General features: G+C 37.2%; 2 protein-coding genes across 9 annotated transcripts in view; one reads left to right on the top strand and one right to left on the bottom strand.

The window, feature by feature from the left end:
- Nucleotides 1–3,332, top strand: part of SCOC (short coiled-coil protein) — a 40,280-nt gene extending 36,948 nt beyond the window's left edge. For 3 of the 6 annotated variants that reach the window (XM_088828018.1, XM_088828017.1, XM_055405239.2), the window contains 2 exons: nt 273–356; nt 1,784–3,331. In XM_088828018.1, coding sequence (XP_088684144.1) covers nt 273–356; nt 1,784–1,926 — 227 coding nt within the window. In that variant the 3' untranslated portion in view covers nt 1,927–3,331. Of the gene's footprint in view, nt 1–272; nt 357–1,783 lie in introns of all 6 variants that reach the window. The other 3 variants (XM_088828016.1, XM_088828015.1, XM_088828014.1) reach the window with 3 other exon arrangements.
- Nucleotides 3,333–10,470: 7,138 nt separating this feature from the next.
- CLGN (calmegin) overlaps nt 10,471–25,321 on the bottom strand; it is a 43,902-nt gene continuing 29,051 nt past the window's right edge. Inside the window, exons 8-16 of one of the 3 annotated variants that reach the window (XR_016035314.1) lie at nt 22,837–23,026; nt 20,286–20,399; nt 20,013–20,163; nt 18,189–18,404; nt 16,794–16,919; nt 16,016–16,175; nt 14,760–14,902; nt 14,490–14,590; nt 10,471–11,343 (exon numbers count right to left, since the gene is read on the bottom strand). Coding sequence is in view for 2 of the 3 variants with exons in the window: in XM_088828012.1 (XP_088684138.1) it covers nt 11,263–11,343; nt 14,490–14,590; nt 16,016–16,175; nt 16,794–16,919; nt 18,189–18,404; nt 20,013–20,163; nt 20,286–20,399; nt 22,837–23,026 (1,139 nt within the window). In the remaining variant the exon portion in view is untranslated. Of the gene's footprint in view, nt 11,344–14,489; nt 14,591–14,759; nt 15,914–16,015; nt 16,176–16,793; nt 16,920–18,188; nt 18,405–20,012; nt 20,164–20,285; nt 20,400–22,836; nt 23,027–25,321 lie in introns of those variants that run through there. The other 2 variants (XM_088828012.1, XM_088828013.1) reach the window with 2 other exon arrangements.

Below are 25,321 nucleotides of genomic sequence, written 5' to 3'. Positions count from 1 at the left end.
GCTTGGATCTTGGCCAGTTGTACTTATTTATAATCCTATCTAGTTCTAGAAAGAATTTAAGGCAGCTTCCATTCTTTAACTGTAAGATGTTGGTAAAACACTTTACCTTCAGTTTGGTGTTATCATCTGTGATGTGGGATCCATCTTTTATTTCACAGGGCTCTTGTATAAGTCAAGGAAGATAATAAATGTAAAACATTTTGCAGATCTTTTATGTGCGATACTTCACAAATGGTAGTTAATAATAGTAAATCTGAACCTTTTCATTACAGCAGTTGATGCTGAAAATCAGGTGGAACTGGAGGAAAAAACACGACTTATTAATCAAGTGTTGGAACTCCAACACACGCTTGAAGGTTAGCTTGCATTTTGTAGTTTTCTTGACTCACATCAAAGTATTGAAATTGTTAGCATTTATGTTGCTAAATTTTGTTACTGTGCCCAGTTTTAAAATGTATAAACTTCAAAGTTTACTTCAATGGTTTGTTTCTCCTGCCTGTAGCTTTGACTGGTGATTTTTAAAACACAGTTCTGTCCCAATGAGGAAGTCAAATAGTGTTCTTGTGCTTCCCTCTTTAAGGTCTAAATAATAGAAGCACCCCTTTTAAGTCCCTGCATGGTATTATTAAGTCCACTTTAATAAAGCTTAAATGAAAGTAAAAACAGTGTATTAGCCTCAGAGATTAACTTACCTGAGTCTTTTCATTTTCTAAATGTCTTCTATAAAGTCAATTACACCACCAAAATATCTTTGGTTTTGGACGAATTTATGAGGTGGTGGTTTTTCTAAATCAGGTTGAGCAGATCATGTCACTCCAGTTTGCTTCCCTTCTCACAGGTAATGAAAACCAAGTCCCTCTCTGGGAGTCTCTTACTGCCCTTTTACCTCTCAGAGTCCTGTCACACTCTTGACTCAATCATCCTACCTTAGACACTCCAACCTCCTTGCTTCTCCTCAGGGTCTTAGCAGTTGCTGTTTCCCTGTGTTTGACTCAACCCTTAGTCATTTTGCATATCTGTGTGACTTGTTCCCTTACTTCCTTTAGGTGTCTGGTGAAATTTCCTTAATCAGAATAGCTGTTCTTGGCTGCACTGTATAGGACTACTTCCCTTTGCTTCCTGTGATCCTTACCCTTCTTGTTTTTTCTCCTGAGCCCCCTAAATGCACATGTGCTCACATGCACACTACAGTGTCACCTCTAAGGGCAGGGACCTTTTTTGTTACTATTGCCACTAGGAAAGTACTTGTTACTAGAAGGCACTGAGTAACTTATTTGCTGAGTGACTGAATAGACGTAGTATCTCTTTTCATTGTCAAGGCCTGCTCTTTTGAATTTCTTGCTAATGCAAAAATACAAAATGATGAATTGCTTGGAAACTGACGGCCTATAGCCAGTATATAAATTTAGTTATGTTCACCTACTACATTTTCTTAAACACTTCTAGTAAAGAATTACGGTTTTATGATGCTACGATATGAACCTAACTTCACATTTTAAAAACAATATTTTTAAAAAATAGCTGTTTTAAGAATTAACTACTTTGTTATACTTTGCTGTTTGCAAAGTATAACATTTAACCTAATGTGAAATCTCTTTTTAGGAATTTTGGTTATTGATTCGTACTCAGCTTACTTTGTTTACATAACTTCTAAAGTAGTCTGAATTTAAAAACAGAAAACTCAAGGATTGTGGTATTTAAGAGTAAATCTTAATAAGCATTTTGTATTATGGAGTCATTGTCATCACTTTATTGATAATGCACTTTTTAATTTTTGATACAGATCTGTCTGCAAGAGTAGATGCAGTTAAGGAAGAAAATCTGAAGCTAAAATCAGAAAATCAAGTTCTCGGACAATATATAGAAAATCTCATGTCAGCTTCTAGTGTTTTTCAAACAACTGACACAAAAAGCAAAAGAAAATAAGGGATTGATATCTCTTATATCTTACGGAATTGCTGCTGATCTTTTTTTTCTTTAAAACTTGGATAGATTCCAAAAGTTACAGTACTTTTGTTTGTGGCTTCACTGAGTATTTATGAAGATAATGTCAGATCTAGGCAAAATTAAGAGCATAACAGAAGACTTCCATGAGTTTGTGTATTATGTTAGTCCTTGAAAATGTGCAAATGTAGAGAGTTTATAATTAGAAATGCATATATTTATGAAACTTGAAAATGAATGTTTTATCAAGTTTGTTTTGATTTATAGGGTTAGCATTGTCTTATATTATAGGCATAGAGATACAAGCAAATAACTACCGTGTTGTGAAAAAGTAACCAAAATCATGTACTGAATGCACAGCTTTATGTACCCTGTCTACCATCGTGTGCCTCTTTTCCATTTGCTTTCTTCCTTTTTTTCCTTCCCCTAAGGAAAAAATTGGTTTCATGTTTGTAAAAAGTAATTTCAGTAGCTAATCATCTAGGAGAGTAGCCTCTAACTGTTGAAACTTAACCAAAATAAGATACTTTCTCAGTTAGGGCTTATTTATTATGTTTAGTAGTAAGGATAGTAGGTTTCTCTTTCACTAATTGAAAATGGAGGCTATAAAAAAGAAGACTTTTCTTTGAATTATGGTACGGGGAAGATTTGTTATTAAAAACTTCCTTTGCACAAAATAACCCACTTGGTATCTGAAAAGATGAGTTCTGGTTGTGTGTGTGTTTGAAATAGAAAATTTTGAGGAAAAATAGAAATAGGGTGGGAAAAGTACCTGTAACCAACTCCAAATGTTTCTACTCCAGATTTATGTTCTCTCTGGCACAGATTGGATTTTGGAAGGAATATTTTTAAAAATGGATTAAGTTTGGCTAACCTTATGTAAACCACACCTGGAAGAGAATCGAGTTTGGTCTCAGGTTTATTTGTGGTACCCAGCAGATCAACTTTGCAAAGTCCATTAAGAGTGGATTAGTATCAGAGTCATGAATAAGATGGGAGAGTTTTACATGTAAACTAATTGATGCTTTCTCAGTATTTTATCTACTTCTCCCAGAATTTTCTGCAAACCCAACTACTGGTTTGCAGAATTTTAGTCATTTAACCGTTTTTTAAAATTTGTTTAGTAGGTTCCATTTGGTAAGGAAATCAGTAGTTGTTAATTAAAATGTTAAATAGGAAAAGAAATCCACTAATATAGTTTATAGTCATTAAATTTAGGCTAATTATGGAATAATCTTATGTTTGTACTGGTGTAAGATTTGATGACTTTAGCTGTATGAATATATAATAGTCATACTGCAGACATTTTGCATCTCTTTGTGACCTAATTTTCAAACGTTTAAAATTGTGTTGCAGTTAAACGCTCTGCTGTTTAATAAAAAGTTGTTTCAAAAACTGCATGTGTTTGATATAGTTGCCTAAGTAACTGGGATACATATAGCGGTTCAGTGTGGTATATTCAGGGTTGTTCAAAGCCACAGGATTACTTAAGTGTCAGTTACTGGATGTTTAAGGGAATACTATATTTAAAAATGATATTATACATTAATTTAAAAAATAAAAGCAAAGAATTCAAAGAGAAGGATCCAAGATTGCCAGGAGAAAGGTGGTTGTCATTTTTTAGGTTAGGTTAAGTTAAACTCTTTTTAACAAGAAACACAGTGATTAAATATATGGAAGTCTTCTCTTCTAGCTAATGGCTCTGAGGTGAGCATTATAAACTAGCAGGCTTTATGAGCTGGGGATTTCTCTACTATTTTCAGCCATAGATTCCAAGTCACATTCAGTTCAGTTCAGTTCAGTCGCTCAGTCGTGTCTGACTCTTTGCGACCCCATGAATCGCAGGACACCAGGCCTCCCTGTCCATCACCAACTCCCGGAGTTCATTCAAACCCACCTCCATCGAGTTGGTGATGCCATCCAGCCATCTCATTCTCTGTCGTCCCCTTCTCCTCCCGCCCCCAATCCCTCCCAGCATCAGACTCTTTTTCCAGTGAGTCAACTCTTCGCATGAGGTGGCCAAAGTATTGGAGCTTCAGCTTTAGCATCAGTCCTTCCAATGAACACCCAGGATTGATCTCCTTTAGAATGGACTGGTTGGATCTCCTTGCAGTCCAAGGGACTCTCAAGAGTCTTCTCCAACATGACAGTTTAAAAGCATCAGTTCTTCGGCGATCAGCTTTCTTCACAGTCCAACTCTCACATCCATACATGACCAAGGGAAAAACCATAGCGTTGACTAGACGGACCTTGGTTGGCAAAATAATGTCTCTGCTTTTTAATATGCTATCTAGGTTGGTCATAACTTTCCTTCCAAGGAGTAAGCGTCTTTTAATTTCCTGGCTGCAATCAGCATCCAGTGATTTTGGAACCCCCAAAAATAAAGTCTGACACTGTTTCCCCATCTATTTCCCATGAAGTGATGGGACCAGATGCCATGATCTTAGTTTTCTGAATGTTGAGCTTTAAGCCAACTTTTTCACTCTCTTCCACTTTCATCAAGAGGCTTTTGAGTTCCTCTTCACTTTCTGCCATAAGGGTGGTGTCATCTGCATATCTGAGGTTATTGATATTTCTCCCAGCAATCTTGATTCCAGCTTGTGCTTCTTCCAGCCCAGCGTTCCTCATGATGTACTCTGCATATAAGTCAAATAAGCAGGGTGACAATATACAGCCTTGATGTACTCCTTTTCCTATTTGGAACCAGTCTGTTGCTCCATGTCCAGTTCTAACTGTTGCTTCCTGACCTGCATACAGGTTTCTCAGGAGGCAGGTCAGGTGGTCTGGTATTCCCATCTCATAATTTTCCACAGTTTGTGGTGATCCACACAGTCACATTAGTTTTCTCTATTCAGATTTGCAGCAGAAAGTGCTGGTGAACACATGCAGGGTTTTATGGGCTGGGCCTTCCTGAAAATGGCTCATGTCTTCTCACATTCCCAAGGGTGTAGGGTGTGGGAATTTACTTAAACCTAGTTGCTGAGAAATGTAACCCCTGACTGGAAGCCATATTCCAGCTACAACTTTATTATGGAAGCAGACAGAGGATAAGGTGGTAGCAGCCTTAGCCACAGCCCTCTTCTCATGCTATGAAGTATCTGTGCCCAACCTTTTTCCCATACATAGAACAGACTCAGCCTCTCCTTGTCCAGTTCTGATGCAGTGCAAAATCCAGGATCTCTATCAAGGTCTGTCAGTTGTAGGTGTGACTTCTCATAGTCTGACCACCTTTAAACTGATGACAGATTATATAGCTCCCCTGCATAGGAACTTTCAAAGATGCGACTGTGCCTGTGCACGTCCGGTCACGTCAGTTCACATGTCTAGTGTATATTGTCACCTGCGTGTACCCTCTATAAGTGGTTGTGTTTTTGTGTGCTTTATAGAGTACGGTACTACAGCATCTTAATTTCAAGCCCAGGAAGCAAGTGTAAAAGCTGTGTTACATAGCAGATTGTGTTAATTGGGTACATAGGCTAACTGTTGAAGTTATGAACAAGTTGGACTTAGCAACTTGCTCTTGGAAGGGAACTCCTTCACATATAAGGGACTTACTCTATTTGCTCTGTCCATTTATAATGGTGTAGTCGGGATAGGATACCCAAATAACTCTCAATTTGGAAAATGGAACAAAGGGAAACACATCAAAGTCACTGTGGAATACTCCTGGGAGAGACACCCTGGGAGATTCTGTCTCATAGTGGACAAAGTTCCTTGATTAGAACTGAACTGAGTGTAATCTCTGGCAAGGAACTTCCTTTATTCCTTGCCCTCAATGACTCCCCCTAGCTGGAAAGTTATTCCTTATCCATCCCCACCCCTTCCCGGGACTCTGAAAGAGTGTTTGGGGGGTATTCCCAGCACAGGTTAATGTTATGAAAACAGTCCACTTCTCGCTGGTGTGAGTTTGGTGCCCATCATTTGAAGGCCAAGCTCACATTTCTTGGGTTGTACAGTTCCCTCAGAAATAGACTTCTTGTCTATATGCTTCAGTTCCATATGCTGGGAATCACAACCACGCTCTTTTCTAGACCAAATTCTCCGAAGTTTGCCTGCTTTCCTTCCTCCCAGGACTCTGCCTCTGAATGTACCCTGCTTCCTCTAACGGAGGCTACTGTGAAACCAACTGAAAACAGGACTGGGAATGCAGCATCCAGGCACCACTGCAGGGCCGGTTTCCTTTGTCTGCCTAACACTTGGCAGAGAAATCTTAACTGGGCTTCCCCTTCTACCTCACACACCTCAAAAATAAAACAGTGCTGAACTTCTGCCATTCAGGGTACAGAAGCAATTAGCTTTTCTAATGTTGTGAGGTGCCTAATACATGATTTTTCTCTGTTCCCTTCCATCTCTGCTTGGAAACTAAGTTCCTTCTTGTGATACCTTCTTACTATAAGCATCAGGGCACACCCAATTCATTTCATACTCTGGCTTTTCCAACTGCCATCCTACAGCTGTTAACCCAGAAGGAGACAAAATGTTACTTGAAATACATGCCCCACCTGCTTTCCATACAGATGGTAAACCCGTGCACAGAGGAGCCTAGTGGGCTACAATCTGTGGGGTTGCAAAGAGTTGGACATGACCGAGCATGCACACACACATACACACACTCTTAATTATGGCAATATCTTCAGGATGCCAGTTTCTATATTAGAAATACAGGTGGTAAACTGTGCATAGAGACTGTGCCCAGCTTCTGATAAAAGACTCTCCTTAACCAAAGTTTAGCCAGGTTCTTCTGAGCCGTTTCTCACTAGGCCTCGTATCTTAGATCCTGTCTTCAGCCTGACTAGCCCATTGTTAGTAAAAATCCTGCTGCGTCAGTTTGGAGAGAATTCCCCTACTCTCAGAATCTGATCACCCTGCCAGCCTTCAGCAAGAATCCTGTTAAATCAGTATGGCAAGCATCCCCCTACCTTGGTGTCTTCTCTTAGTAATTTTCCATCCACCAACGACCCACTTCCACTCTGCTTGATGACTATACGTTCTCAGCTGTCTTCACTGTAGTTGGAGTTGAGTCCATTCTCTTGCCCCTGTCACCACAGCCTTGGCCCCTGCTGCAATAGCCCTGTATAAAGTCTTTTGTACTGTTTTAACCAGTATCAGAATGCATTTTTAATTCTTCCTAGCTCTAAATGCTAGTGGAATGACGACTTTCAGGAACCCCTCTTCCTCAGGGTCTCCAGGAGAAATTCCCTCAATACTAATACTAGGTTCCATCCAAAATTTATTCACTATGAACTTACAGCAAGTTAGTACAGTTCATAACCCCTTATCTGTAACTCTTGGGACCAGATGTTTCAGAATTTGGAATTTTTCTTACATGATGAAGTATTATGTAACTCATATACCAATACAGCTTGGGGCAGTACTTGTAATCAAATACATTAACACTTTGTAGCAAAATGTATGAATACTAAGATAAATGAAGACTACAGGTAGTCTGTTAGGGAAGTCAGGTTTGGCTGCCAAATGAGTTTTGATGTCAAACATGAAAAAACTTCAGATTTTCACAGATTTTTGGAATTGTACGTGTAACAACAAAACAATTTGTGAAGTAACCAAAATAATCGAAGTTTGCAGTTTCAACCAGTTAATCAATCAGTCGTGTCCAACTCTTTGCGACTCCATGGACTGTTGCCCACCAGGCTCCTCTGTCCATGGGATTCTCCAGGCAAGAATACTGGAGTGGGTTGCCATACTCTTCTCCAAGGGATCTTCTGACCACAGATGGAACCCAGGTCTCCTGCACTGGAGGCAGATTCTTTACCATTTGAGCCACCAGGGAAGCCCTCCAACCAGTTTATGATGTCACATTTATATTCCTTTCATTAATCTTCCCTCTGATCTAGTCTTTTTCCAAATGAGAAATGGAAAGTGAATTATATATTCTAGGATGACTTTTATGATCCAAAACAAAGCAAAACTGATGTCAGTTCTTTAGAGTGCAGCCTTTCTTTACTTTCCCCGATAATTGTGTAGTTCCCAATCTTGAGTTAACACCCTCTAGTGGTTGATAAGACCACTCATAAATCATGAAAGAAAAGAGAATGAAAGGGTTAAGAATTGGAAGAATGATTTAATCGCCTCTTAGCTACTCTATCCAAAAGACAAGCTACAGACTATTTCACTTAAATCATAGAGATTAATGAAATTTGACGATATTTACTATAACTAGGACTTTACATTGGTCTTAGGACCTAATTTACCATATAATAGAAGGGGTATTAAGGAGCAATGACAGAAGCTAAAGTAATACATTGTAATCAACTGTATAATGTATTTGCCTTATTTTAAATTTTCTATATTATCTATAGATGGCTCACCAAATGTTTAGTCTAAGTAATTAAAACTTTAAATTACTCCAAAATTTTACAAAGGATGTAAAATTATATTCATTTAAGAAACATAAAATGTGTGATATGATACCATGTTAGGTGTTAAAAGATCATTTAAAAATTACCCTGTTGCCCATCTTTTTCTAAAATTATCATTGCTCTTCCTTCCATGCATTTTGGTCTCTGTACAAACTCCAAATGCATTAAAAAATAATTTTTTCTCCCATCAACCTACTTCATCTGACCTGTCAGATTAGAGATAATTTTATTTCCTGAACTCTTCACAGCTACCACACTATGGAAATGAGAGCTATAATTTGGGAAGATATTCTTAAAATTTATGTAGAAATGCTATTACTATGTTTAAATAAACTCTTTACATGAGACTTAAGGCATTATCTGACATTAGCCATCTGATATTTCATCTCTAAATCCTGCTGAAGTTAAAACCATAATCACAATTGACAAAAGAAAAGACTTCACAGATGCCTAGAGTATTTTTAAATTTATAGTGAGGTATTTAACTATTCTGAATAGTTTTCACTGAAAACTATGTTTTCTAAATTAGTATTCTAAATTTCTAAGGTTCATTAAATTCATTACTAGTAGTTAATATTGACATGTAAGGACTTTTCATCTTCTGTCTGTTGCAAATGTGGACTGGCGCTTCAAAAAAGCTCTTCTAGTAGTCTGTATCTTTCTAGAGGAATGACCAATGGAAGCAAGGCTACCTTAAAAAAAAAATCTCAAGAAAAAGAAAGCTACTTTAGTCTGATCAAGGTAAAAAGCCACCCCAAAATAAAGAAAAGAGCAAAATACATTAATTTTCCTCCTTTATTAGAGAAAAGGTTAAAACGTAAATCATTTAAAATAATGGAGTCAGAAAACAAACAAAAAAAAATGGAGTCAAGATTAGGGTGGCAGAAGGAAAAAATGATCTCATTATTAAAGAAAACTCTATGCTTTGTCTACTGAGTGAATGCGGCACATACGTTTTTAAGTTTTGGTTAAACCTATCAGCCAATGGCGCATTCACAGAGGGGGACATCCACAGGAAAGGGCAGTGAACTGGCAAAACCGGCTGCTCAAATTCTACCACTGCAAGCTCACGGAGTTTAACCAAAATGTTAAAGTCTAAATGAGTCTGCAGTCAAGAAATTTAAAAAAGCTTTAATAAGTCTTTAGGGGAAAAAAGATCATATACAAGACACTTGTCAAGCAAGAAGTCTGCCATAAAAATTTACCTCATGGAGTAGTAGTTTACTTTCAAAAACATTCTCATCTAGAATCATTCAATGTGTCTAGTTCATTTAAAGTACATAGCAAGAAAAGGAGTCTTTGCAAGATGTGTTAGGTTTAGTTAGTATTAAATAAATATAAAGTATGTTAGCTATGTATTAAGATTGTCCATCACCAATATATAGAAAGTTCAGAACACAGCAGTGAATAAAGCACTTATTTTCACTTTCAATTCACTCTCTGAATAGTAGCTACACTAGCTATTTGGCTTCCTTCCTTCAGTCAGAGGAGAAGCTAGAAACTCATTTTCCTTATACATGAGCCCTAAATGTATTAGTGGGGCTAGCCCAATGATGGGATGTGTATGTTCATGAAGGAATCCAAAACATCACCCAACTACTATAGAGTTCTCAAGATAGTATTAAAGTAGTTTCATGGCCTCAAAGATTTAGATCGCCTTCCAAAGGGTTTATCACCCAAACATGAAAAATTCTTAGATATGTTAAATGGAATAATACAGTTCTACTATAATGCACTTCTGTAACTTCTGGTACCGACAGTCATCCCTTGGTATCCATGGGAGGTTGGTTCCAGGACCCGTGGCAGATATCAAAATTCACAGATGCTCAAGTCCCACAATTGACCGTCTTTATCTGCAGATTCTGCATCGGAGGATTCAACCAACTACCTACCGTGGAGTACTGTAGAATTAACTGGGGGAAAAATATCACCTACAACTGGACCCATGCAGTTCAAACCTGTGTTGTTCAAGGGTCAACGGTATTTTAAAAAGAGAAGCAATAGTCTATCTACCATAGACGGAGCTTTAAAGCTAGATAAGACAATAGATTTGAATTTGTCGGAAAAAAGATAAAAACACAAAACATGATCGATATCTATCAGCCATTAGAATCTCTTAATGATCAGACCCCAGTAATAATTTACCTATTAAAGTAGGTATTGTTTAAAAAAAGAAAAAATACTTAAATTTTGTTTTTAAGAGCAACGTAGGCATAAGCAATCTTGTAAATACGGTAAGCCATTCTTGCATAAAACAACTATAACAGCTTGAAAAACAGCTGTACACCATTTCATTTTGGTAAACTTCTTATATCTGTATTCAAATGTAAATATGCTGCACTATTAACCAGTGATTCTATGAATGATAGACACATTTCTGTTTTGTTGACTGGTCTGTCAACAAAGCACCTCTTTAAAGTGAACAATGGACGTAACTATGATTTGACACAAACTAGGTAAAAGGTGGGTCACATACAACACTTTCAATTGTTGGTAGAACCAAACAGCCATACAGAAACTTTATTGCAATTAGCTCTGTACAACAGAACACTCTCTCACTTATACTATAGAACTACCAGGTATAGCCATTTAAGGGGAAATTCCAATAACTGACTTGTCCCATAGCAGTGAAGCTGCTGCATATTATTTTGTTCTGTAGAAACCAAAACTTTCTCCAAACTATGAAAACTGTGTAACCTCTAATGATATAAAATCTCTTAAAATCTGACATGTAACATGCCACTTTTATTCTAAATTCAAAGACCAGGTAATGTCAAAGGTTTTTCATTTCTGAAAAAGAAGATTAAAAGAAATGTATGAAAGAATAACATTGCTAGATAGTAGAAAAGGGATGTGCAGATTGACTCAAGTGCAGTTCCGGCACACCGACGAGAATGCCAACTTGCTCTCTCAGGAATGAAAAATACTTGAATGCAGGTTACTCCTTCCGTACTTTTCTTTTGCGTACTGACTTTATTGGTCCATCTCCAGATCCTGTGCTCTCATCTGCCTCTTTCATCTAGGAAAAACATTATGAAAATGTTTATTTTCAGACAGTAGGCAACTAGTAGACAGTAGTATATAAAATATTTTATTCTCTAAAATACGTTTCTAATCAAATTCTTTACACTTCTTTAATTAGTGATCGGTCAGAAACGTGTATATTAATTGATGTGTTTCAGTTAGTTCATCTTTTGCCATGATTACACTTTTAGAATAACTCTGCCTGTCAGATATGCATCTGACAAGGGATGACGCTAACAGCTCAATTCATGATTTTATCTCATGATTTCCAACTTATTCTAATGTCATGGTTAATTAAAGGTTGCATAATGTTTTCATGTGGATAGTAACCACTAACTATACATCACAATGTCTCTGTAATAATGAACTGCTGCACTGGTTTTACAGAGACTTTTCCAGAACTTCTGGCACACAGTACTTGAGAAAAATTAGGAGAGAGGAAAGGGAAACATCAAATTTATGGTTTGGGTTTTTTCTATTCTTTGACTCGTATCCTTACAGAGTAATCATCTATACATAAATTAAACTTGTGTAACAAGGAAATAAAGGAGGTATTATAAAAATAGTTAAAATTATTTCTCAGGGTTATACTATATAAAAATTGATTTATTTTAGCCACTGACAAATGCATAAAAGGGTAAAAGACTGGAACATGGAATTAATATACTTTTAAAGGTACACAAAATATTTTTTTACAAAGCAAAATAAAACTAGAATAAGTGTTCCATATATAATTACAAGAATTATTATTAAAAGTATAACAGAGGGAAACAAGGACTATTTAAAAACTATGTCCTGGAAGAAACTTTCTTTACCCAGATCCCTCTCAATCAAGATATTCATAATGACCCCCCCAAACCCATTTAAAAACTCACAAGACAGTTAAGACTAGTAACCAGGCATATGCACAGAATAAGCTTTAGAAAACACTTAAAACAATAAAAAAGGATGTTTATTTGGGTGATTTCTTCAAACAGACAAAACAGAATATTTATTTATTCATACACAACAGTCCAGGCATCGTGGACATTTACCCTGCCTAAACTCTTAAGCTACGAGAGTGATGGGGACAGTGACTCTGTCAGGTTAAGATTATGCAGCTCTCAAATGGCCAGAGAAGTAGAGAAAACAGGCTTTTGGGGGTATATAGTAGGTTAAAAGGTCAGTCCTTCATTGCAATCCCAAAGAAAGGCAATGCCAAAGAATGCTCAAACTACTGCACAATTGCACTCATCTCACACGCTAGTGAAGTCATTCTCAAAATTCTTCAAGCCAGGCTTCAGCAATATGTGAACCATGAACTTCCAGATGTTCAAGAAGGTTTTAGAAAAGGCAGAAGAACCAGAGATCAAATTGCCAACATCCGCTGGATCATGGAGAAAGCAAGAGAGTTCCAGAAAAACATCTATTTCTGCTTCATTGACTATGCCAAAGCCTTTGACTGTGTGGATCACAATAAACTGTGGAAAATTCTGAAAGAGATGGGAATACCAGACCACCTGACCTGCCTCTTGAGAAACCTATATGCACGTCAGGAAGCAACAGTTAGATCTGGACATGGAACAACAGACTGGTTCCAAATAGGAAAAGGAGTACGTCAAGGCTGTATATTGTCACCCTGCTTATTTAACTTATATGTAGAGTACATCATGAGGAACGCTGGGCTGGAAGAAGCACAAGCTGGAATCAAGATTGCTGGGGGAAACATCAATAACCTCAGATATGCAGATGACACCACCCTTACGGCAGAAAGTGAAGAGGCACTCAAAAGCCTCTTGATGAAAGTGAAAGAGGAGAGTGAAAAGGTTGGCTTGAAGCTCAACATTCAGAAAACAAAGATCATGGCATCTGGTCCCATCACTTCATGGGAAATAGATGGGGAAACAGTGGAAACGGTGTCAGACTTTATTTTTTGGGCTCCAAAATCACTGCAGATGCTGACTGCAGCCATGAAATTAAAAGATGCTTACTCCTTGGAAGGAAAGTTATGACCAACCTAGATAGTATATTAAAAAGCAGAGACATTACTTTGCCAACCAAGGTCTGTCTAGTCAAGGCTATGGTTTTTCCCGTGGTCATGTATGGATGTGAGAGTTGGACTGTGAAGAAAGCTGATCGCCGAAGAATTGATGCTTTTGAACTGTGGTGTTGGAGAAGACTCTTGAGAGTCCCTTGGACTGCAAGGAGATCCAACCAGTCCATTCTAAAGGAGATCAATCCTGGGTGTTCATTGGAAGGACTGATGCTAAAGCTGAAACTCCAATACTTTGGCCACCTCATGCAAAGAGTTGACTCACTGGAAAAGACTCTGATGCTGGGAAGGATTGGGGGCGGGAGGAGAAGGGGATGACAGAGAATGAGATGGCTGGATAGCATCACCAACTCGATGGACATGAGTTTGAGTGAACTCCGGGAGTTGGTGATGGACAGGGAGGCCTGGCGTGCTGTGATTCATGGGGTCGCAAAGAGTCGGTCACAACTGAGCGACTGAACTGAGTAGGTTAAAAAAAGAAAAAGAAAAAAGAAACCTCTGGTTCTGAATTATACCCTGAATGATTCTGATTTCATAACTGACTATAAAAAAGGGCACTGTGGAAAATTTTATTATACATCAGGATGGGGAAAAAAAGTGCAGACATATCAAGTTAATTCAAAAAAACAAGCTTAAAGATTTGAGAAAAACACCACTATTAGACACAGTACTCCACTAGCCAATGAATGAAATCCTTTAAAATTTTATAGTAAATATAAATGTGACAATGTTTTTACAATGGCTACAAAGAAGACTGTTTTATAATAAACATATTTACCTCTTAAATATTCAATTGTTCTGCTTGCTACAATTTTCAAAAGAACACTTTAATAAAAATTCTTTTTTTTTTTTTAACAGATGTAGCTCTCTATTTTGCAAACCAAAGGCTTATTTTATACTATTTCACTAGGCATTAGGAGGATATAAATTAGTTTTTTCGTGCTTTCCTTATGGATATATTTTATACTAATATGTATGCTCTTTAAGAAAGCTGGGAGAAAATATGGCAAAAAATTCTTCACAAACAAGATCACTACTTTTATTATTTTTATACACTAACAACCATTAGTTTGTTAAACTAGTTTATTTTCTGTTAAAGAGATGCTTACCTCATCCTCTGATCCAGACTTATTGGCTTTATTACCTTCTTCTTGTCCTTCTATAATTTCAATTTCTTCTTCACTCTTTTCCTCAGGTTCACCTTCCTCTTCTAGAATTTTTTATTAAACAGATTTTATTCAAGGCAAAAGACTCAATGAATTAGAATTTTTAACTATTAAGTAAAAGTGGAGGAGTGCCTTTAAATTCCAATATTTGAAAGCAATTTCTTCCATTATACATTTTTGAAAATTAAATACAACCCACTCCAGTGTTCTTGCCTGGAGAATCCCAGGGACGGGGGAGCCTGGTGGGCTTCTGTCTGTGGGGTCGCACAGAGTTGGACACGACTGGAGTGACTTAGCAGCGGCAGCGGCAGCAGCAGCATTCATTATTTTACAACTCATTGGAAAACACCCTGATGCTGGGAAAGATTGAGGGTGTGAGGAGAAGGGGACGACAGAGGATGAGATGGTTGGATGGCATCATCAACTCAATGGGCATGAGTTTGAGCAAGCCCTCGGAGTTGGTGATGGACAGGGAAGCCTGGCATGATGCAGTCCATGGGGTCACCAAGAGTCAGACATGACTGAGCAAGTGAACAACAACAATAAATAAATCATCATATCTGCGGAAAGGGGCAAGTTTAAAGAATTTTAAAGCATTCAGTCTGTATGTGAAATGAAAATCAAAGAATATATGTGTGCGTATGTATACACATAAATATGTAAATATACATGTGTGCTTTGAGAGAGCATGGTTTTTAAGTCAACTGTTTCTTCAACTATTAAGTTAAAAATAGTGCTCAAAATATAGTGCAGGTTATAAAGGGCTCATTCTGGAGCCTGGCTTGGGACACCTGGCAAACATCAATAGTTTTATTGCTACCTATATGTGTACAAAGGAGCCTGGTGGGCTGCCATCTATGCGGTCGCACAGAGTCGGACACGACTGAAGCGACTTAGCAGCAGCAGCAGATGTGTACAAGGAAGTCTCACTGGAGAGGTACCAAAAAGCCGCAGCTGTCTTCACTTCTAATATCTTCTGGAGTTTAGTTGAGGGTAGGAGGGGACATATGATTCAGCAATCCTTTGAAGAGATTAAACTACTGGTCTGATATGATAAACTATCTGATAAACAACAGCCCTTGGTGTGGATTCTGTTGCTGCAGTCACCTGTCTTAAATCAATTACTCTTCCACAGAAGCTGTGATCTGTGCCTCCCATCTCATCCTTGGAGGCAGAAAAACCCTTGCAAAAAGCTATGACATATGGGATTGATAGGTGCTAGGTTCTGAAGCAACTCAACAGTTCTGACAGTCCTTTCCTTCTAGAAGAAAGAACTCATACGCTGGATGTCTGGTCTGGCACAACCCAGGCAAGGATGGCACTCTTCACCATAGTCACGCACCCCTGGGGATTCAGATGGTATAAATCTGACAACAGACAAGGGCAACAGCAGGTGTTTACCACTTAATCTACTGTTTTCAATGAGCTCTGCCCAGGGTCCCCTCTATATATCACCATCACTGTCCTACCTTTTTCAACAATTTCACCATCACTTTGCTTTTTTTCCTCTTCCAAGTCAACTGGCTGCTCCAGGGCGGCTTTCTCTTCCTTCACTTCCTGCTCCAGTGCTCCCTTTGTTTGTGGTTTACATATGTCCAGTTTTTTGAAATCCACATCTTCGTATTTTTTCTGTGGTAGTTTAACACAAGCTATTTTTACTAAAAGCAAAGCACTATTTAAAAAAAAAAAATCTTTTTTTTTTTTTTTCGCAATGACAGATATCACACATGTGCTGAAAGAACTGAGGCTTTTGTTCTGTGCTGTTGAAGACTCTTGAGAGTCCCTTGGACTGCAAGGAGATCCAACCAGTCCATTCTAAAGGAGATCAGTCCTGCATATTCACTGGAAAGACTGATGTTGAAGCTGAAACTCCAATATTTTGGCCACCTGATGTGAAGAACTGACTCATCTGAAAAGACCCTGACGTTGGGAAAGATTGAGGGCAGGAGGAGAAGGGGACGACAGAGGATGAGATGGTTGGATGACATCACTGAATGGACATGAGTCTGAGCAAGCTCCGGGAGATGGTGATGGACAGGGAAGCCTGGCATCCTGCTGTCCATGGGCTTGCAAAGAGTCAGACACGACTGAGCAACTGAACTGAACTGATACATACACAGTCAACTTTCAGTAAAAACTTACAGGAAATTTAGTTTATTACTTTTAAGAACCACTGGCTCCATTTATAGAACTCCTAAACACTGAGAGCTATTTTTTTTAACGTTGAAGGAAATTCATTTTCTTTACCTTTACTTTTCTTGGCCAACAAAATGAAGTAATTAATGCTATTGGAAGCCCTGCTGTCACAAGGTAAATGAACCAAAGCCATGGGCGCTGTTCAGTAGCTGACATCAACTGTTTGAATATACTAGGCTAAAAAAGAAATAAGCATAAAAAGGCAATTCAGATTTTATAAACCTTCATTCATAAAACAAAAAAACTTATTTCACCTAGGTAGTTTTCTACTAAGGAGTCAAATTTATAAGACAAAAAGTATTTTCCATTTTATACTTTGTAAAGTTTAAACAATCTTTTTTTTTTTTTTTTTTAAATGTTTATCTGGCATGCCAGTTCTTAGTTGCGGCACATGGGACCTACTTCCCCAACCAGGGATCAAGCCCAGGCCCCCTGCACTGAGAGCGCTGAGTCCTAGCCACAGGTCACCAGGGAAGTACCTTAAATCATCTTTAATTATTCACACGCACTGCAGTTTGACACTTGATAGTAGAAGATACATTATACTATACAGGTGAATACTGCGAATTCCCCAGCAAGAATTAGGACAGTTTCCTTCTCTGTTAAGTTTCAGGACAGTACTACTCTTCATGGATGTATTATTTGGTTCATTTAGAAGTAAACTCTCTAACTTATTCTGTACTTTTAAAGAACTTACTAAAAAAAGAAGTCAACCTAAGAATAGCTATGTTTTTTTTTATTTCTTAACAAATTTCACATACAACCTTCAGGAAGGAAACTGTTTTCCTTATTAAAATAAAATCTAAAATGATCAAATGTTTTAGTTAAAAGAGTTTCAAAATGAGAATCCTTTTACCTTTACTTACTCTTTTGAGGTTTTTGCTAATATTCAAAGAAACCTAATTTAAGGTACATTTTTCTTTATGGTAATTGGTTTTAAAGATAGATTCTCCAAGATGCACTGTCTTGAAATATTTAGCTTAAGCTTTCCTAAGTAATGTTAAGATTTGGGGGAAAAAAAACTAGAACAATTAAATTTTAAAAATTTCCGTACTCCTCTAAGTGAAAAGTAGTTAAAATGAATAAAGATTTAGATCTCTGTCTGATAAGGTGACAAGATATTCAGTCTCATTCTAATAGCAGTAACAGTCTAATTTCTATAAACATCAAAAGGCATTCAATCCATTTATGCTATCATAATCTAATAAATGAAATGAAGACTTACATATATATAATTCACTATATAGTATAATAAAGTTGTATCATAATTTGGTAAAGCTCATTTTCTGTCTACATAGATTTAAATATGTTTCTTCAGCATTTAGTAATTATTTACTCTATTTACAATTTAGTAATTATTTACTCTATTTACTCTTCAAAAGGCCATCTGCATAACCTATAACCTGGACCATATCCTATTATTATCATATGCTAAATACTGTGTACCTTATTAGCATTTTCTATCAGTATCTTCACTCCCCAACCATCTGCAGCCCAGCGGTCTGCTACTTCCTTTTCTGAACAGATAATAAAATTATCAAAGTAGATATCAGAGGTCATGGACCAAAGCTCTAAACCAAGAGCACGGAAAGAAGTCAGAAGAAATGGGTGATTGTCTTCAAAATAATCTGGATTAGGAATTTTTCGAGGACTCCAGATACCCTGGAAAAAAAATAAATACATTTTCAAACAATAATTTCATTATAAGTGTTACTCAAGAAGCAGCTGCTGTTGAATGAAATTAGCAATACTAACTGGAAAAAAGAAAACTTTAACTGATAATTAATTCATTAGTAATTCATTAGAAATAAAATCTTATTTCCTCTTATCCTGTAAACGATGTTCCCTATGAATAATACTGACTTTAAACTCAGCAAGAAAAAAAAGAGGCAGAGTGAAAATCCCACGGAAACTTGAGTAATTAAATTTCACAACTGATACTATATTAGACGAGTTTCTTTTTTTTTTTTTACATTTAGTAAAGATACTCAAGTCACGATATCATTAAAATTGCTCAAATCAAAGAGATTACTGTATGGAAAAAATGGAACCATGTCTTTTAACATACACTTATAATGGGCATCAACAGTCACTCATGGTTGAATCTCAGAACAATTATTCAACACAGAAGTTCCATTAAGTCTTAAATGATTAAAGTCAACCAAATCAAATAAACTGGACAATATGATCACTCACTGACTCATTCTGCCATCAGCTACGTCTGTCCTGTGCCAGGCACTATGCCATATGCTCTGCTGTGATAATCAAGGTGGACATGGTCCCTGCATCATGGCGTTTAAAGTCAAATGAAGGAAAGATAGATCTCAAACGAGAAAGTTACCCAAACGGTTATTCTATGAAGCAAAACTATAGTGAGCAAAGAGTCTATAACTGTATATATAAAATAAATGTTAGAAAATGTCAATGAATAATTAGATAAAACTACAGTGTTAAATGGACAACATAAGGACTTCTACCCTAAAAGCTAAGTATACTCAAAAAATATCTGTTTCATATTAGGAAAAAAAATTCAATTTTAATAAAACCAGAGAGTAAGGAACACATTAAGCACAGACTTCAATTACTAAAATGTATAGTGTGAGTCCTCTTGATCAGAACTCAAATCTTATATTTAATCCTAAAATAAAATATTCCAAAGTGATCATCAATTGATTACTAAAGAAAGTACTGTGAAGTAATTTATCTTTAGTTATTAGTTTTATTACCCCAGAAAATTAAAGGATGCTTTACTTAAAAAAAAAACAATTATTTATTTATTGGCTGTGTTAGGTCTCTGTTGCTGCACTGACTTTTCCCTAGATGTGGCAAGTGGGGGCAACTCTCCAGTTCTGGAGTGCAGACTGGAGAGAACACTGCGGCAGCTTATCCTGTTGCAGAGCACGGGCTCTTGGGTACACAGGCTTTAGCAGTCGTGGTTCCCAGGCTCTAGAGCACAGGCTCGATAGTTGTGGCATACAGGCTTAGCTGCTCCCCGGCTTGTGAGATCTTCCCTAAGCAGGGATCAAACCCGTGTCTCCTGCACTGGCAGGCAGATTGTTTATCACTGAGCCACCAGGGAAGCAAGCCCCACTTTACTTTTTAAACATAAATTGGTTGGAGCCTATTTTCTTTGACTTCAGACAGCTAAGGCACATTATTACAAATCAAATTTCCTCAAGTTAACATAACATTATTAATAACTAGATGTATAACAGAAAGGGCACAGCATTTTAAAAAGCTTACCGTGGGATGGGAATAAGCGGCTCTTACCTGGTAGCTGGGGTTGTCTATCATTGGCGGTCTCCACACTCCTTTGTATTGCGGGTTGTCTATCATGGGAGGGCTCCACTCGCCACACCCAATCCGACAGGCTGGGTTAGGAATACGAGGCGCCTCCCACTCTCCATCCATGTCTGCATTCCTTAGGGTATCAGAACAAAGCACAGGGAGTGACCTCAAGACTCTTCTGCCAGTCCTATCAACCCGTCACAAAAGAGCATGTGAGAAACAGGAAGCTGACATCTGAAGGTGAAGAATGCTTACCAGTCAAGGGGTTTCTCAGCATTAGGATCAGGAATAAATTCTGGTTCATTATCAAGCCAGCCATCAGGTTTAACAGCACGTGAATCTTCTATTTGGGCAGGTTCACTTTCATCCCTGTAAATACAGTATTTTATGCTATTACTAATTATTCAAACAGTTAAAAATGCACGTTACAGAATTCAGAAGGTACCAATAGGCACTTCCTATCTCTGTGAAAAGAAGAGAAGAGAAAAGCAAAGGAGAAAAGGAGAGATATACTCATTTGAATGCAGAATTCCAAAGAATAGCAAGGAAAGATAAGAAAACCTTCCTCAGTGATCACTGCAAAGAAACAAGAGGAAAACAACAGAATGGGAAAGACTAGAGATCTCTTCAAGAAAATTAAAAGATACCAAGAGAACATTTCAGGCAGAGATGACCAGAATAAAGGACAGAAATGGTATGAACCTAACAGAAGCAGAAGATATTAAGAAGAGGTGGCAAGAATACACAGAAGAAACTATACAAAAAAGATCTTCATGACCCAGATAATCACGATGGTGTGATCACTCACCTAGAGCCAGACATCCTGAAATGTTAAGTCAAGTGGGCCTTAGGAAGCATCACTAGGAACAAAGCTAGTGGAGGTGATGGAATTCCAGTTGAGCTGTTTCAAATCCTATAAGATGATGCTGTGAAAGAGCTACACTCAATATGCCAGCCAATGTGGAAAACTCAGCAGTGGCCACAGGACTGGAAAAGGTAAGTTTTCATTCCAATCCCTAAGAAAGGCAATGCCAAAGAATGCTCAAACTACCGCACAATTGCACTCATCTCACACGCTAGTGAAGTAATGCTCAAAATTCTCCAAACCAGGCTTCAGCAATACGTGAACTGTGAACTTCCAGATGTTCAAGCTGGATTTAGAAAAGGCAGAGGAACCAGAGATCAAATTGCCAACATCCGCTGGATCATGGAAAAAGCAACAGCGTTCCAGAAAAACATCTATTTCTGCTTTATTGACTATGTCAAAGTCTTTGACTGTGTGGATCACAATAAATTGGAAAATTCTTCAAGAGATGGGAATACCAGATCACCTGACCTGCCTCTTGAGAAACCTGTATGCAGGTCAGGAAGCAACAGTTAGAACTGGACATGGAACAACAGACTGGTTCCAAATAGGAAAAGGAGTACATAAAGGCTGTATATTGTCACCCTGCTTAGTTAACTTATATGCAGAGTATGTTATGAGGAATGCAGGGCTGGAGGAAGCACCAGCTGGAATCAAGATTGCCTGGAGAAATATCAATAACCTCAGATATGCAGATGACACCACCCTTATGGCAGAAAGTGAGAAGAACTAAAGAGCCTCTTGATGAAAGTGAAAGAGGAAAGTGAAAAAGTTCGCTTAAAGCTCAACATTCAGAAAATTAAGATCATGGCATCCAGTCCCATCACTTCATGGCAAATAGATGGGGAAACAGTGGAAACAATGGCTGACTTAATTTTGGGGGGCTCCAAAATCACTGCAGATGGTTACTGCAGCCATGAAATTAAAAGACGCTTATTCCTTGGAAGGAAAGTTATGACCAACCCAGACAGCATATTAAAAAGCAGAGATACTACTTTGCCAACAAAGGTCCGTCTAGTCAAGGCTATGGTTTTTCCCATGGATGTGAGAGCTGGACTGTGAAGAAAGCTGACTGTTGAAGAATTGATGCTTTTGAACTGTGGTATTGGAGAAGACTCTTGGGAGTCCCCTGAACTGCAAGGAGATCCAACCAGTCCATTCTAAAGGAGATCAGTCCTGGGTGTTCACTGGAAGGACTGATGCTAAAGCTGAAACTCCAATACTTTGACCACCTCATGCACTCACTGGAAAAGACTCTGATGCTGGGAGGGATTGGGGGCAGGAGGAGAAGGGGATGACAGAGAATGAGATGGCTGGATGGCATCACCGACTTGATGGACATGAGTTTGGGTGAACTCCGGGAGTTGGTGATGGACAGGGAGGCCTGGCGTGCTGTGATTCATGGGGTCGCAAAGAGTCAGACACAGCTGAGCAACTGAACTGAACTGAACTGACTGAATGTAACTAGCACCTCCTGGGAAGACGAGTGCATCCCATATAGTTTTATAAGATGCTGAGGATACGGTTATTTAAAGCCAACTAATTATTAACTGCAATGACCACAACTATGTAAAACATGCACACACATGTATAAGAAAGATCAAACTGGAAACAGAAATTAAAGCACTGGTGCTTTAGACTCATGGTATTTCTTCTCCACAGTGCTGAAAGAATGCAAAATAAAATATACACATTGGATGTATTTATTATATATATATATATATATATGGGAAAAAGGAACAAAATTAATTAAAATGAAAATTAAGATAATTAAAAGGTAGGAAGTGCAAAATCCATTTCAGAGAAGTATTTCTCCTAAAAGCCAAAATAAGTATTTCTGATGTTTAAAAGAATATGTTTCATTGGTTGTAAGCTTCACTTATATGTTACATTTTATTACTTTATGCCAAACAATGCTTTGCTACTGAATTCTTTGCTTACCAGTCTTCTGGTTTGACAGCAGAAGCATCAGGGATTTTTGCTCTTTCATCCCAATCATCAGGTTTTTTATCATTGGGATCTTCAATTTCTTTGGGAGGATTTATAGGAGGAACCACATCCTCTAGCAGGCTTCCTTTGTTTACAACTATCTGATCAATTAATACTTCAAATGTGTCATCTGGATTTATCACTAAAGACCAATTTAAACATATTACACTTATCATATTGATAGACATGTTAAAGATAATCTTCTAAATAATAAAACGACCCTAAACTACATGCGTAAAATTTTCTCTCAACCAGAATAGAGGAATTACCAATGTATTAAATCAAAATATGCCAAAATCACTAGATATAATGTTTTCTAAAATCAAACATAAAATTTTAATAATAAAAATTTAATAAAACGCTCCATTACTTTTCAAATTAAAAATACCCAATTGCTCATTCAATTTAGGACTCACATAACCATTCAGCTTTAGTCTTTTATAGTTTCAGAATACAACCCAATTTTCACTATTTTAAAATAATTTTTTGAAACGACCTCAAACTTTAAAAGTGGCAAGTATATATAAAGAACTTCACTTTTTCTTGAATTACTTGAGTAAGTTATTGACCTCATCCGTATCATCCCTGGTTGTTTTAATGCACATTTCCTATAAACAAGGATATCCTTCTATATAACCCTAATCTAGACACCAAAATCAGGAATTTAACATTCACACATTCTTATGATCTCCTAGAAATCTATAAAACTCATCGGCATTTCAAATTCATTGATTACTACATTGTAGTGTAAAATATTTTAAGGATGATTGAAAACACTCAAGCTTATGCTTTGGTATAAAAAGTTACCATGTCAAAAGTTTCATAAGGACTCCTATGATTATAAAAACAAAAGTTCTCTCTCCCTTCTGTAAACACGGGGTGGGGAGTCACTGAGTACAATTTTTATCTTCGGAAAGAATGGTAGATAAAAAGTAATAGCTTAACATTTGCTTTTAGTAAAGTAAGTTAAGGAAGTGGTGGTGGTAGTGTTGGTTTAGTTGCTAAGTCGTGTCTGATTCTCTCCGGAGCGGGCAGCCGCTTCCTTCTCCAAGGGATCTTCCCCACCCAGGGATAGAACCTGGGCCTCCTGCATTGCAGGCTGATTCTTTACTAACTGAGCAACCTGGGAAGCCCAGTTAAGGAAGTAGAAGCTGTCAATAAATGTCAGGATGATCTTGACTTAACTAGCTATGTAGACTACCACTTTCTGAAAAAACATTACTGAAGTAATCTCCAGAGGTTTTCAGTCACAACAATGCCAAATTGATTTTATATCAAAATCAAATATTGCAATTTATATACAAATTCAAATAATGCAAATGAAGACTCAATGTTTCCTCCCTTCTTTTTTTTCTCCACCATTTTCTATCACAGCAGAGACTATAAAGCTATATTACTACATAAAGGGAAAAAGTCAAGACGGAAGCACGACTAACAAGATCTTAAATGCAAAAATGTACTAGACACTTTCTAATTCAAAAAAGGCATTTCTCAAGAAAAACCTCTGAAAGAGCATTTTCTGATTCAGTTTTGCAACTTAAGTATTTTAAAATTATTGTAAATCCAAAAGGCACATGACAATTACATCACTTTGACTTCTTTGTTAGAAATCTTTAGCCAAAAAGCTTTTTCCATTTAGAAAACGGTTTTAAATATTCTAAATGAATTCACCACAAAAGGCACTGGATTATAAACTCTTTTTAAGGGATTCTGTAAGGTTCTTAGAACTACTACAGAATAATGTTATGAAAATATAATACAGAAAGTTTTTTTAAAAGGAAAAAAGTCCTTTAAAAGTGGATAATCCTAGCACAACAAAGTTTTTGTGTATCATAGTAAGAAAAGCAAAAAGTAAGAATTTGCTTGAATTTTAATTACAGCTCTACCAATTACTTTTATTTCCTAGGGTAAGTTACTTAATCTAAATTAAGGCAAAATAAAAACTGCTCACCTCACATGATTGTTCTAAACAAAGTGCCTAGCACAGAGCATGGTGCCTATCAGGTGATTAATAAAAGTTAAGACTTTTCTAAGCTTTTACTTTTGTTTGCATAATTTGTCTAGTGGCCATCAGAATGTGCCTCCAACTTTTCTTTCTTTCCCCATTTTAATATTATAAGCTGAGCATTTTCATAGTTATCTTTCTGTATTGTACTGCACAGAAAGAAAACCACTGCTGCAGCATTTGAGCTGCCTCCAATTTACAGTATATTTTTACACACAGATCATCTTCTTCCTTCTGGATTATTTTCTTTGGATAAATTCCTGAAAGTGGAATTGTGTCCTCTATATATACTACCATATTGGTTTTGACTGGGTTTATACAAGGTCTACTTAAAATTCATTTTTTTCCTGTTCTAGTTAAAATTTCTCATTATTTCTATGTTTTGACAGTTTACCTTACGTTCCCCCAAATGTCCAGTACTATTTTCCAATT

Source organism: Moschus berezovskii, chromosome 19 (assembly GCF_049115385.1).
Source record: "Moschus berezovskii isolate FMDL1 chromosome 19, NW_MosBer_1.0, whole genome shotgun sequence".
Classification (NCBI taxonomy): Eukaryota; Metazoa; Chordata; class Mammalia; order Artiodactyla; family Moschidae; genus Moschus; species Moschus berezovskii.
This window is presented reverse-complemented; position numbering and strand designations above follow the sequence as displayed.